General features: G+C 48.2%; 1 protein-coding gene across 1 annotated transcript; it reads right to left on the minus strand.

The window, feature by feature from the left end:
• Positions 1–6638: 6638 nt before the first annotated feature.
• On the minus strand, positions 6639–13954 carry LOC128731670 (uncharacterized). The gene is made up of 9 exons (XM_053824803.1): positions 13247–13954; positions 12478–13164; positions 10633–12410; positions 9562–10554; positions 9294–9463; positions 9142–9223; positions 8836–9081; positions 8241–8759; positions 6639–8168 (listed from the first exon to the last, which is right to left on the minus strand). Exons 1-9 carry the CDS (start codon positions 13503–13505, stop codon positions 6639–6641), a joined length of 6264 nt encoding a protein of 2087 aa, XP_053680778.1. The 5' UTR covers positions 13506–13954.
• Positions 13955–14348: the final 394 nt, after the last annotated feature.

Here is a 14348-nt window from a genome sequence, read left to right on the forward strand (position 1 = left end):
AGAGCGCGCAGGATGAGCAGGGATGTAATGGAAAATATTCCAAACCAGAGGGTGCTCGTGTTTTGCAGGAACCATTTCTCTATTGTTATTTTGCGTTTTGCAAAGCGCCACCGCTCGAAGGGCACCGGAAAAGCAACTCGCGCTCGTTGGGCGTTAAATAGTTATTTCGATTGTAAATCGCGGGTGGGGAGGCATCTGTTGTTGTGGCTCATTTGCGGGTGCAGTTTGGAGGGAGAGTATTCCAACGTACGTGGAAATTGCATCAAAAGTATCAAAAGTAACTTCGACCTTCGGCTGCGGATATTAGAAAATGCTAAGTATGCACTCCCGTGCGGGTTCCATTATTCTATGAAATAAACAACTACAAAATGCGATCGTTTTACATTTTGAATACAGCATTTTTAAACTAATTTGGGAGATGTTGAGGATGATTCGAAGCTAAATTTTAGCCACCGTCGTGTGTATGCTCTGAATGCCTAAACTAAACAACTTTCCTAACCTTCGTATTAGTATAAAAAAGTAATCTGTTATATCAGTAAAAGTAATCAGTTATAGTTTTACAAAAACTTTCGGGTAGCGATCTGAAAATCAAATGCTTTTAAGCTTCTGGTGGATAATTTATTTTTCGCAACTAGCCCCCGTCACTAACTGCGTATGCGAGAATGACGCCAAGAAAGTTTTAAAATCCTCAAGTTCGATCTTCAACTCGGTCGATGGTCGTTATCTTTAGTGATTGCTGGAGGTTTATCAGCATGCGGAAGATGTTTGTGTCGATTAAGCGATCCTTGGCGATCGTCAAAATGTCCGTGGCTTTAACTTTGAGTGGCTTGAATGAAAAATCCATCAAACCTAACCGCAAAACATTGGGTGGTTTTTCAATAAAAAAAAAAGTTTGAAAAAAACCTTAGAAAAAACGTAGAGGCTTGGATTACGCTAAAATAATGTATAAATTTGCCAGAGTGACTGGAAACACCCTCTGATAACGACATCCCCTTTTTGTTCGACTGTCTATCAGTACACTACTCTTCCGAATAGTATCATTGAAAAGAAATCAAATTAAGTTCTCTTTTCAGGGATACCATAAGAGGGAAATAAATGTGGCTACCCCTGAAAACAACAGAAATTGACACAGTTGCAGTGAAGTGCAGCGGCCTTTCAAGGATGCGATCTGCATGATTTCACAACTAAAGAATATCTGCCGTTTGATGAAAATATCCCGCGTTCCCAAGGCGTGATTTTCGAAAAGCTACCCCTTACTGAAACCTCTTGGCAGCAACGTGAACGATTTTGTTCCTGCGTTTAGCGTTCTCCCAACGTTTGATTGACGAGAGTGAACCAAACACCTGGATGAGTGGTCTCTCAGTCGTTCCTGACCGGTATTAATCAGAACCATTCGCGCAAGTTCAACCTGCGTATTGATGATTTGATGATGCACTTTGCGGAAACGCAGTTTGAATCCGTCGAGGAAGTTAAGGAATCTTCAGAAATGACTACATTTGTAAATGATTCTTAAAAATCTACCAAAGCTTACATGTGTTACATGTCCCAGAACCATTACAAAAACTAACCGAGTCAGCCCGAGATAAGGCTCACTGTGGCTGTTGGGAGGAAATGCCTTTCAGCTCACACATAATTATTCAAATCTAAATACGGCCAAGCCGTTGTTAAATAAATAACAAAAAACGAACATACAATGCTTGAAGAACTTTTATCTTCGGTTTAACTTGAAATGATTACCATAATCACAAAACCAATCCGTCAATATTCGTCATCATCATCGTGAAAAGCAAACAAAAACAGTCATCAAAACGAGCAAAATGCAACATCGCTGGAAGCTACGGCAACGCTTACAGTTGATAGAGCCGACCCCTTAATTCAAGAGCCAGTGTCCTCGAAATCAATTCATCAGCTGCAATTAACTACTGCATTTCTCACGGACCGCTAAGCTCGTTGGAAACCGCGAAACAACCCCCAGGACGATTTTCCCACACGGTTCATATGGCGGGCGTGAGCCGCTGATCAGTGTTGACCTGAAATTGTTCGCTAAAACTTTACGACGGCATTAAATTAATTGCACTTACGAATGTGCGCTATCGTTGGGACGGGGTCAGGCACAGAAGCAAACAAAAAAATACATACCCCATATCTCTCCCACAGGACGATGGGCTCGCGCAGAGAAAGCTTTCGTTGTTTTTTTTTTCGAGCAAATTAATTTCAATATGACCGCGAGTGAGCGCTTTCGTTTCCCCCACGCGCCTTTCGATCGGTGGGTGGGTGGATGACGAACGTCTAAAAAGTGCAACCACTATGCACTTTGCACTGCGCTTTGCACCCACGCCTCGTTGGTTGGCAACTTTTGATAACTTTCTCGTACGGGTACATGCATTAAATGAAATTATTATTTACCACCGCGAGAAGGCAGTGTGATAGGGGGAATGGACGCACCAAAACCGGGTGGTTCGCCACCCCCCGCCGAGTGTGCCTGAGTGGAAGTCTGCTTTTTGCAAGGATTCGAACGCTACACACGCCTGCCTGTGCCTGTTTGGTCCTGGAATTTTGCTCTTCAACAACAGCAACAACAACCTTCGCCCGGTGCACTCAATCGAGGCGATACGAGGCATACGGGGTGCAAGATGCACTCCCGAACCAACCGATGCACCCGGTTTTGCCTGCAGCAGCGTGAGTGCAAGCTTCTTGCACGCATTCTAACACACCCACCCACCCACCCACACATACACAGAACTGTCAACGTTCGGTTTTGCAATATCATTTTTCCGCTTCCATCCGCCCGAATGCACCACGCCTGGCAAACATCATCCATTGGCAACCATCGCCGGATGCTGCAGTCGAAGGGAACTATCGGAAGGGGGCAAAAAAAGGGTCACAAAATAATAAATATGACTCCACGGTGCACCGCACCGATTGCGAAACCCTCGCACAGAGTGTAACTCTCTCTCTCTCTCTCTCTCTCTCTCTCTCTCTCTCTCTGCGCTGGTTCCACTTTATCCACTCGTGAGCCTACTCGGGGGGAGCCACCGGAGCAGCTGGAATGAATATCGGAACAATATGAAAATGTTCCGCTCCTTGTGAGTGGGCGGGTGGGTTGTCAGGAAATTATTACCATTCGGTAAATATGATACATCTGCACGTTGCCTGCACGAGTCTGGCGCACGGAGTGCAGCCGTATTATGTTTGTTTTACCGGCATATGAAGAAGGTAGAGACAAAAAAAAAGGGCAACGTTCAAAAGCGACGTAAAGAAAATACAATTCAGAAGGATATTAATACTTGAAAAGTGCCCCGCCGTGGCGTTCGTCATTCGGTGAAGCGCAAACCGTGCAGATGAAGCCGAAGAAGCCCTCCTTGCATGCAGGGTTCGTTATAATATGCAACAGCTCCCGTAGCAGTCGAGAAAAAAAGAGAACAAAATGTCCAACGTAGCTTGCAATTTCGTGATGTGGCATTAGTGCAGGCGAATTTCGTGGCACTTAGGAAGCTGGAACTGTGCAGGCTCTTTCGATTGGCATTGGTCGCTGGCAGATTGGAAACGAAACCGGCTGCCAAAGGGTCCTTTACAACTACTTTTTACTCCTTCAGTAGATAATGGGTCAATGATATCGGGTTAAATCACAGAATCGTTCGTATTGCATTGAAAAGGACACTCTACGGTAAAAAGATTCAACGCCATGTTTAGGGTTAGTGAGACAAACGCGATCCTTCGTTTGAATTAACATTTTCGATTGATGTAAACTCTTGCTATGATAATAAACTGTGTATCCGCGAGATTAGCCTTTTATTTGAACGAAAGCCAATCTCACCGTCGTGCTCACCTTTTAAGTGTGATATTATATTTCTTCCTTTTAGCTTTAGTAGTTTAGTAAAAACGCAGCCACACACGTTCACACGATTGCAGTAAACAAATCCTTTATTGAATGATTCTCCATCAGTTCGACAAGGCAAGCTCTAGATTGTGCGCGACAAGCGATAGCTCCAACACGCACCAAATGGCACACCAAAGCTAACAGTATCCTCTATCCTTTTTCTGCCAAACCACTTCTCACCGCCTTGTATTGCTTTCTTCCAGCTTTGGGACCACGGCAAAGTGGCTCTCCTATATTTATATATAAGATATATGTAATATATGTAGTGTTGTTCCCCCCGTTTCTTAACATACGCAACAGCCTGTCCTGGGGAAGCCTTCTCTCGTATCCTCGTTCAACCAACAGTGAAGTGCAGTTCGGAGCTTGGCGTGCATTCACGCACGCCATCAACGATATATATATATGTATTGCTATCATTTCTGCTATCGCTATTCTTATTGTTCACTCTTGTTGCCCACCGACGGTGCTTCAAGTCGCGTGGTGATATTGCAGAAGCTGGTCTGTTCGTTCGAAACTCGGCTGGAACCCAACGTTAACGTACAGTAAAAGCCAACAACGTAGTGTGTAAGCATTCCGTTCTACTTCCTTCGACTGAGCGGCGCGTTGTGCATCGATGATGGAGAGTGAGAGCGATTCTACAGCTTAACCAATATGCCAACTACTCACTCGAGCCTCTGGTTTGAATATGATGATACTGATTCTATGAGTGTTTTATTTCATCACCCCCACATTCGTCGAACGTGTGCTGGGAGCTTAGCAGGTTCGTGTGCATCAATACCAAGCCCTAAACACACAAAACACCCATCATTAGCGTAATTGAGCGTGGCGAAACCCCAATAAATTAGTAACGTAACACATTCGATTGCTTGATGGGACTAGAAATGGTACAAAATATGTATACGCTTTTTTCACCTAAGATACTTAATTTTGACTTTGTGTTGATAAGCAAAAAAGCCAGCAAAAGGGTGTTTTTCTAACTAACATTCTGAGAATTTAAAAACCGCTATGAAACCACACCAACCGATGCATGAAACGTGCATCCACCCATCGGTGATGTTCATTGATGTGTGCTTTTTTTTCTTTTTTTTTTTACTCTCGCCTCAATTCAAATGTCGCATTGAGGTACTCCAAACATCTCTCAACAAGCAACAAAAACTCTACCACCGGGACGTATTGAAGCACATGAAGTGGTCTCAATTGGATTAATTCCACTATCAAAAGCTCATACTTGCAATCAAAAATGTGTGCGAGTGCTTCAGAGAAGTAGCGAATACCCCACACCACAGACGATGCATTTTGGGTTTCTCGCGTATTTCGTCCCAGTTGAAGTATGCTTAGTCAGTTTGCTAAGTGCGCTTGGCTACGGACTATTGCTGGTTGATCGCATAAATCAGTACATTTTATTCGATTCTATCAAGGGTGCTTCTTTTCACCACCAACGAAATCGGTTACTGTGGTAAAAAGGACCAGGATGCTAGGGGACCCCGAACAAAAACTAAAATCTATGCATCAATGCGAATGTCCAGCCTTCCTCAAGATCTCAAAAGTATGCATTATTTTTACGTGATTATTCTACTTGAAGCGTACATCAAAGCAAAAAAAAGCCGTAACGCAATGAGTCTGAAATAATATGGCCGTGCAAACACTTGCGTTCCACCGCAAATCGATCTTCAAGCTCGATTCTCGGTTGCGGTTTATGCACGCATGTTTACGGATGCATGAATTTCTACAGCTAAAAACCAATCAGCTAACGTAACGTGTGCAGCATTTGCAGCTTTTGCAGCATTCTCTTTCTCCGAAACCACGAAAAATACGCCGCCGCAAACTAACACAGTCAGTAGATTAAAAAATGAGTTAAGTATCGTAAGCTACTGTAAGTGTTTTCCGCATCTAACTCTACACTAACTCTCGACCTGCGTTGGTGGGAAGGGTCACATAATAACAAACTAGATTTTAAGCATAACTTACTGTTTCCATGCTACAATCGCTTAGCGGCTTTAATCTGCTATAGGCGGAAAGGAAAACCACTCGAGGTTGAACTCAACTCGATGTCTAATTTCGATTCCCGTGAACCGGCAGCAGGTTAAAACCCCTAAGCGATTTTATCGAATAAGTAAGTAAGAAAGCATAACACAACCCATCGATTTGACTAAGATTACGAATAAATATGTTTCGAATACACAAGTAGCAAAAAGGAGCGCCTTCCCGACGGCTCGAAAAAGATCCGACCACGATTCGTCTGCAAACCACTTCTACCATGGCGTGTATAGATGAAAAAGGAAGAAAGTAGTATCAAGAGAAAAGTGTTAGAAACAACTGCGTTCCCAAATAGGCCTCCAGATCAAAACGAAATCCCCTCACAAGCCGTCATTGTGCGTACAGTTTTGCATTATGGCACTTTTATCGCGTACCCTTTCGTGTGTAGAAAGTCCTTACGGTTGATGAGTATAAGCTTAGAATAGGTTTTTTTTCAGTTTGGTAAAAAAAAATTCGTTGTTTTATCGGTTGTTGTAAAAATGATTGTAGAAAACTCTATGCGCATGCGTCGGTGGTCTAGCACCACTCGAAACATGCCAGAGGATAGTATACGGAAATTTAGAACACATACCTCCTACCACCAGAAACTAATAACTGGACCACAGCAGCCCCAAAAGACGCAAGGGAACTAGAGCCCTCGGTAAGGTTACGTCCGTTTAAAAAATTAACGTGCCCTCTCCCTGGCATCTTGCTCCATCTCACCGACGCGTACCTCAAATAGTCATTTAAAACGATCGAAATGTTCGAGCAGCTTCTGGCACAACGTCACATTGAACGTGGTACTGAGCGCCTTACAGATCGTGTCAGTGTTCTCTAGCTTACGGATCATCTGACCACCGCTCGTCGACGTTCGTGCTTGACCAAACAGCTCCCCGGTCAGCAGTAGGCTGCCGTTATTGTTATTAAACTTGTCCAACAGCTTGCGCTCGAGCATAAGCACTTCCGTGTCGATGCCGGCCGCACCAGAGATCGGTGGCAATCGCGGGGATGTCAGCAGGTTGTTGAGATTGTTGAAGTACAACACGAACGCTAGCTGCACAAGGTAGCAATCCAGATTGCGCATGAAAAACTCCTCCAACACGGACACATTCAGGTTGTGCCGGATGAAGAACATAAACAGCTCGTAAATGAAGTACTTGATGTTGCCCGTTTCCATCGGAATAATGTTCGAATCCTTGGTGAAGTACTCGAAGATCTTCACCAGGTTCTGCGTTTGCCGGGCGATGCCCGTAGCCGAGGCGGACGATGACAGCGACGACGAAAGCAGCTCCAGTATCAACCGGAACGCCTCGACGTAATCGTAGTTCAGCATCATCATGCGGATGTGGTACTCGTGGCCGCGTTTCGTCAGCTCCAGCACATCGTCCTGGCTGTACAGCCCATGGAACATGTACAGACAGTAGTGGATGAAATCGTTACTCAGCAAATGGCGCTCGCCGTACAAGCGCGAAGTCTCCATGGATCGATCGTTCGTTCCACCCAGCGCCCGCCTCTCTTCGTTACCATCCACGTTCATTGCCTCTCTATCCGCGTCATCTTCCCCATCGTCATCTTCATCATTCAGGTCCTCATCGTCATCCTCGTCATCCAGCGCTAGTGACGTTGGTGATGTGGCGTACGAGACGGATTGCAACGAGGACATAGTGCTGTTGGCGTGTTGTTGCTGCTGCTGCAACAGCAGTCGTCCTTCGTTCAACGAATCCGGCAGCTCGCCAACCACATCGTCCACCTCTGCATTGCTGATATCGTTCAGACTGGAGCTTATTGTCGATAAATTATTGCTGATCAGCTTCTCCAGGGCACTCTTTATCACAAACGAACGCCGGAACTTCGGCATCGATTTCAGGAACCGCAGCGGCTCGTCATATCCCAGGCCCCCGTTCGGCGGTAGCTTCACCTCGTACGGTGCCTCGATGAACTGGGAGCTGTCCGGGATGCGAACGACACGGTTCGAGATCGGTAGCCGTACCAGCTTGCCCGGTATACCGGTACGGTCGAGATTGATCTCTTTGGCACACTGGCCCATATTGTTGTTGCCCCAAGCCTTCAGGATATGATCCTTTGTCATAACGAGCGTGAAATCTGCGCCGCACTCCACGTACTCCACGTTATCGATCGTTTCCAGACGGGAAGGTATCAGCACTTCGTTCCGACTGCCTTCGCGACCCAGCTGGCGCTCTATGTTCTTGCCCCAGGTGTAAATGGAGCCGTCCTCAGTAACGATCGCAAAATGATACAATCCACTGGAAATCTAAGGTAAAAAAAATGCATGACACATGAATCCTCTGTTTGCCATCGTACCACGTTCAATCGAAGACGTTACCTTCACGATGTTCCCATCGACGAGGCCAATATCGACGAAGGACGGAAACAAATGCTCCATTGCTTCGTCCCCACAGCTCGCCGTCGACTTCTCATCCGAATCCGTGGCCGAAGCGTTCTTTTCACTGCCAGACGAGCTGTCTTCGGTGATTTTGATCTCCGGAATGATAATACTGGTATCTGATTGTCCTGGGACAGGATCGACGTCTTCCGGCGTCTCAGTTGCTCGCGTTTGTCCTTCCACAGCTTCCGGCGCGTTAACCGTTGTGGAGCATTCCTTGCTCGCGCTTTCCTCCGTTGATTGTTCCGAAGAGGAAGACTCGAAGTCGTTCTCCGCCGATTCCGAGGTACTTGATTTGGATGACGCTACCGTCGATCGTAAAATGGAGCTAAATTTGGAGAAGCTACCGCTTTTTCCCGAATTCGAGGACTTGGCACGCTTGCGAGCCTGTGTAGCTAAACGTAGAGCTTGCGGAGACGAACCCCAGGTGTACAATTTGTTGGACGTCGTAAGAACGAGCTGGAAATAAAAAACATAAAACATGTCGTCACAATCAAGCCTCAGAATGTTTCTTGAGCGACAGCGGCAGGCTTACATTAGCGAACAGTTTTGTGTTGATGAGGGATATTTCTTCGTCCAGCTGCAACTTGCGAGGAATCGATGAAATCAAAAACGATTTCCCATTGCGAGTGTCGACGGTTGTTCCGAACGGATCTTCCTGCCCCAGTCCTAACTGACCGTAGTGGTTCGAGCCAAACACGTACAGGCTGCTGCCAGCTCCGGGCTCGTCTCTGCACAGCACAATAGTATGAGCATGGCCCAACGATACTTGCAAAATGATCTACAACGATTTACGTCGATAAGTACAACAAGCCACACAAAACGGACGGCGACCTCATACCTTATGTCGGAAAAACTCCAAAACCTTTGGTGTACAGCAATTATTAACCGTGCCATGTCCAAGTTGGCCAAAAACGCCCCACCTGTAGGTAGAAAAAAAGCAGTAGAAAGAGTCCAACAGCATTGAATCGATCGAAGTCACGGATTACGTACCCCCATGTGTACAACAAACCGTTCGCAACGGCCGCATTGTGATACTGGCCAGCCGAAAAGTGTGTAACACTTTTTCCATCCAGTATCTTCACGAGCATCGGTTGCAGGGCGTTGATCACGTGATTACCGATCCCCAGCTGTCCGAGATTGTTGGAACCCATCGAGTAAAGCTACGGAGAGTAAAAAAGGCCAAACAAAAAGGAATAAGCATCCTTAAGCAATTTGAACACCTGTGCACAGCACACTGTGCTCACACCATCGAACATACCCCATTGCTGGTAAGGAACAACGTATGAAGCCGTCCACATTGAACGGCGAGAACCTCGAGATCAATCTGGCGGAGAAAGCTCACGACCGGTGGCTGGCCGTTCGGTCCAATCGAATCACCCTGCAGCGAGGTTCGACTCAATGCGCAGTTAACTCCGTTCGATCCCCAAACGAACGCCGCGTGATTCACGATGGCAGCCGCGTGAAAGAACCCAGTGGCGATTGGGCTAAATTGCGCCAGGCGCATCTCGACGGCACACTCCTCGTGATGCACACGCACGTGCTTCAACGCATTCAAGAACGACCCATCGTGGTGCATCTTCAGTTGCTGCGCACGGATCGACACGGCCAGGAACGTCTCGATGAGTGTCTTGCAGAAAAACAGCAGATGTTTGCCAGACGGCTCTTTCGCCGTTGTTTCGTGATTCGAAAGTCGATGCATCAACGGCCGATAGACGGGATGGAACGGATTCAACTGCCGGATTAACCGCTCCAGCACGTTAATGTCGAACACGAGAAGATACTTCCGGATCAGCTGGAAGTAGTTGACCGTGTAGTCCTGCAGGTAGATCAGACACTCCATGAACAGCTCGTTCGATAGGTTGTACACGAACGCGTTGGTTTCGGCCGGTGTAGCGGGTTGAGCGTCCGTCACCGTTTGCTCCCACGTGCCCACAAGGCAGCTAAATACGTCCAAGCAGGTACCACGTGTCATCGCAAGGAGTACGGCCGTCGAGAACAGCTTTCCGTGCGCTAGCATGATACACGCCAGGCTCGTGTGGTACTTGCTGTTGGTCACGATGTAATTCCACAGTGGGATGTAGTTTTTGTCAACCGTGCAGCGCTCGCACAACGTCAGAAACATCAGATTCGAAAGGTGAAACTGGTCCGAGGGTGAAATCTGCACGTCCATCAGCACGTCGTCGTTGTCGTACGAAAAGTCGCTGCATTGTGCACCGGTGTTGATGGGCTGCAGTGTCGTGCGTGCATTTAGCTGCAACGAGCGTTAAAAAAAAACCAAACAAACCATTAACAAACACCACCCGTTCGCTGGCTTGCTCACATTACTCACGTTCATCAACGAATCGTACACGACGTTTCCCATGTGAGCCTCCTCCACCAGCAATCGCATGATGTCGTGCATCAGGAACTGGCTGTTGATGATGTGCGAGTTACGTAGGGCCATCGCGGACAGCTTCATCAGTGCCTTGTTCTCGTTCGCCAACGCCAGCTTGAGCGCCGTTTTCATTGGAGACAAACGAGCCACGTTGTACGTCATCAACGCCTCCGAGATTCGTTTCCGCCGTAGCAACACATCACCCGCATACTCGATGCTGCTGGCCAACGGGAGACCAAATGTGGCACAGAAATCCTCACACGCCGCCCAGATGCACTTGTGCGCGAGGCTGAGGAACAAATTTTTCCCACTCTCCGCCAGCTCGACTGAGTAGAGATTACGATCGGTGACGATCAGTGCCTGGTCGAACTCGATGTCCGGAAATTCGCTCGCCATCACCTGATCCTCGGACGTGTCCAGTTTGCGCTCCATACGCAATCCACGCTGGATGCGCAAATAGTTCGAAACAGCCGATTTCTGAAAGATCGATCGACCATCGTTTGCTTCGGCGTTGGCCGTCGCTGTCGACTGCTCACCGTTTCCAGCCGATCCATCCTGGGATGTACGGTTATTTTCCGGCCTCGGACCACTACCCGAAATGCGGTGGATGTCCAGCACCCGTTCATCGGGAAAGTGGAACACTCCCAGCAACGAATGCTCGTTAAAATCACAATCGTCACCCATCTTCATGGACGAGATCTTGCAGCTGACCACACTCACGGTGTTGGCTGTTCCCGCGTCGGTCGTGAGGCTACTACTCTCGTCAGCGGAATTGCCCTCGTCTATCTTCACGGAAGCCGACTCATCCAGAACGGTGTCCTCCGTCTGTTCCTCCGTCTGCAGGCTGTGCAACACGTACAGCACGTTCCTCGTCAGCAGGGTCGTATGGCACTGCTTCGGCAGCTTGTAGATGTGCAACGGAATCAGACTTATGTCCATGCTGTGCACCGACAGCGTGTCCGAGTAGGAATGCAATGCGCTCAGCAGATACCTTCCCTCCAGGTGTTGCACCACAAAGTACGGCCCCGCCGGGGTCGTCAGAATCTCCGGGTACATCCCGGGGAGTTCCATCACTGCCAGGTTGGCCGCTTGCTCCTTAAACCGCTCACGTTCCTTCGCCCGTATGCGGCTCTCGGATAGCTTCAGCTTCAGCGTGCCGATCTTCTTCGCTCCTAAATCACGCAACGAGAGCAACCTCGCTTTGGCCGCTGGGAACAGCTTCGGAAGAGCGCCCTGCTGCTGCCCGGCGGTTCCATTTGTCTTTTCGTTTCCATCGACGGTTGGTTCGCTTTCAACCTTTTCGAAATCATCCCCCGAGGGCGGTTCGGAGCTGTTCGGGCTCGAATCGTTACTGTCCGCATCGTTGTTCGGTTGCGTGCCCGGCGTTCCCGGCTGACGCTGCTGGTGCCCTCCACTCGGTCCCGATCCACCGTCTTTTGACAGCGACAGCACAACCTGCCAGTCCTCGATGGCCACCGAGCTGTTCTCGCTCTCTCCACCGTCGGCTTTGAGCAGTTCCGATTTCAAGTCCTGTACGGAAGTCGGAGTGATGACGCCCGGGAAGGTGTACTTCATGGACTTTTGCTCCAGCAGCAGCTTCCACTGCTCTTTGGTGGAGGTGTTTATCATCAAGCTGATCGTTTCCATGCTGTTATCCTGGCAAATGATCAGCCTTTCGATCGATCCACGCTCGCAATTGGTATCACCGAGAAACGAACAGTTTGGCATGAGTCCTGCAAAGCATGTGGAAAGGTTAGTAAAGCAGTGGGGTGAATTTCTTCAGCTTCAGCTTCAGCTTACCCACGACACAAATCGAGCCGTCCGAGTATCCGAGAATCGCCCGCGGTTCATTCGAAAGCGTCTTCCACCAACTGCAGCACGTGGGATACGGACAGGACACCGACACCGTCGACTCCAGACTCGAGCTGATCGAGTACGTCTCCTGCGGGGTGGATGTTTTCGATGCCTCGCCAATCCCACCACTCCCGGGCTCCCTCTGTTGGCACCCTTCGGCGAAGAAATCTTCGATCGTTTGCATCGCGATCGGTGTGTCAGTTCCGGCGGCCGATATGCTGCGGTTCGCATTCTCCTCCTCTCTCGCCTTATCCAGCTGCTCCAGGAACAGCTTCCGGTAGAGGCTGTTAAGCGAGAAGATCTCATCGATCTTGTGCGTCGTGTAAGTGGAGCTAGACTTCCGGATCGTCGGCGCATCGAAAATCACGTTGGGTTCCGCTGACGATGGACTTCCGCTGGCGGCCGCCTCCTTGAGACTGCTCTCGGACGCCACCGACGATCGATGCGACGAGCTCGGCTGGTGCTGTTGGGTGTTGTGCGAGTTGTTCGGACACGTCTGCGGGTTGGGACACTCGTGCGGACCAATAAACGGCACGATGTACGACGTGATTTCCGGCACCCGTGCCGTCGTGTCCTCCTGCGACTTATCACAAATGGCAAGCGCCGGTACGATGTGCAGCGTGTTGTCGTAACCTGCGAATGAAAAAAGGGCAACGTATAAGTATCAACCACCATCGATGATCGGTCCATCGGTTAGCTCAAACGAGCGACTTACAAAACACCAACAAACGGCAACCGTCGCTGTCAAAACACACGTCCTGAATTTTCTTCTGATTCTCGGTGAACCAACACAGCAGCATCAGATGCACCTCGCCATGGCGATCGATGTACCGGAACAGGATCTGATCGTTCTGACGCACGAGACACAACAGCTGATACTCTTTGTCCGACCTAATGCTCGCCGACAGCTTCGTGTTCACGTTCGTAATCAGCGTGGAAAGCCGCAGCACATCCCAATCCTTCAACGAAGCCATATTTATTTCCGTGAGATGCTGTGAGATGTGCGCAACACGGTCCTTTTGACTTTCGCTTGCCGATGTAACGGAGCCTACTGGGGGAGATTGGGGTGGTTGCACCCTTTACTTTTTCTCTTTTTTTTTATTCGTTTCTTACTGTGCAGTACCTATTTACACACCGCACTTACTAGACGAGCAAGAAAGAACACAAACACGTTTGCCTTTTCGACCAGCGCACCCGAGCACTTTCCTCTGCCTTCCGAATAAACTACCGCCGCGACTCGCTAAATATATCCGACCACCACAGAGACTTCTCGTCGCTCGTCACCATGCAGTGACATTTTTGTTTTTTTTTTGTTTTTGCTCACTTACGAACCATCGTGCCAAAAAAGGGGAAGCTCGTCACCATATCGTTTCATTCTAGCCGGCGCGGAATACGGATTGAAAGGACACCGCAAAAAGCACGAATGGTGTTGCACTAAAGAAACAAACTCACAAAACACTAGCAGGCTTGCAGGTGCGGCTTGATGCTAACACCTTGCAACGGAGACTCGATTTTTACAAACATTAATTGTGAAGCAAAAAAAAACACCGAGAACTATAGTTCTTCCCAGTCTTCTTCTGTGTGTTCTTTCGGGAGCTCGCACCCCGGTTCAGTCGACAATTTTAGCTTTATGGGAGTGTTTTTTGGTTCGTGTCTTATTACAGTGCGATTAAGCAACCCTATCTACCTACACTTTCCACGTCTAATCTAAGTGAACTAAGCACTAGACACAATTTAGAGGAAAGTTTAGTAAACAGTTTACAGTTTTGTTTTGAAAGTCTTGCAGTTCTGACATTGCACCTGACTTTCCACTTGGA

The sequence above is a fragment of the Anopheles nili genome, chromosome 2 (genome assembly GCF_943737925.1).
Source record: "Anopheles nili chromosome 2, idAnoNiliSN_F5_01, whole genome shotgun sequence".
In the NCBI taxonomy this organism is placed as follows: Eukaryota; Metazoa; Arthropoda; class Insecta; order Diptera; family Culicidae; genus Anopheles; species Anopheles nili.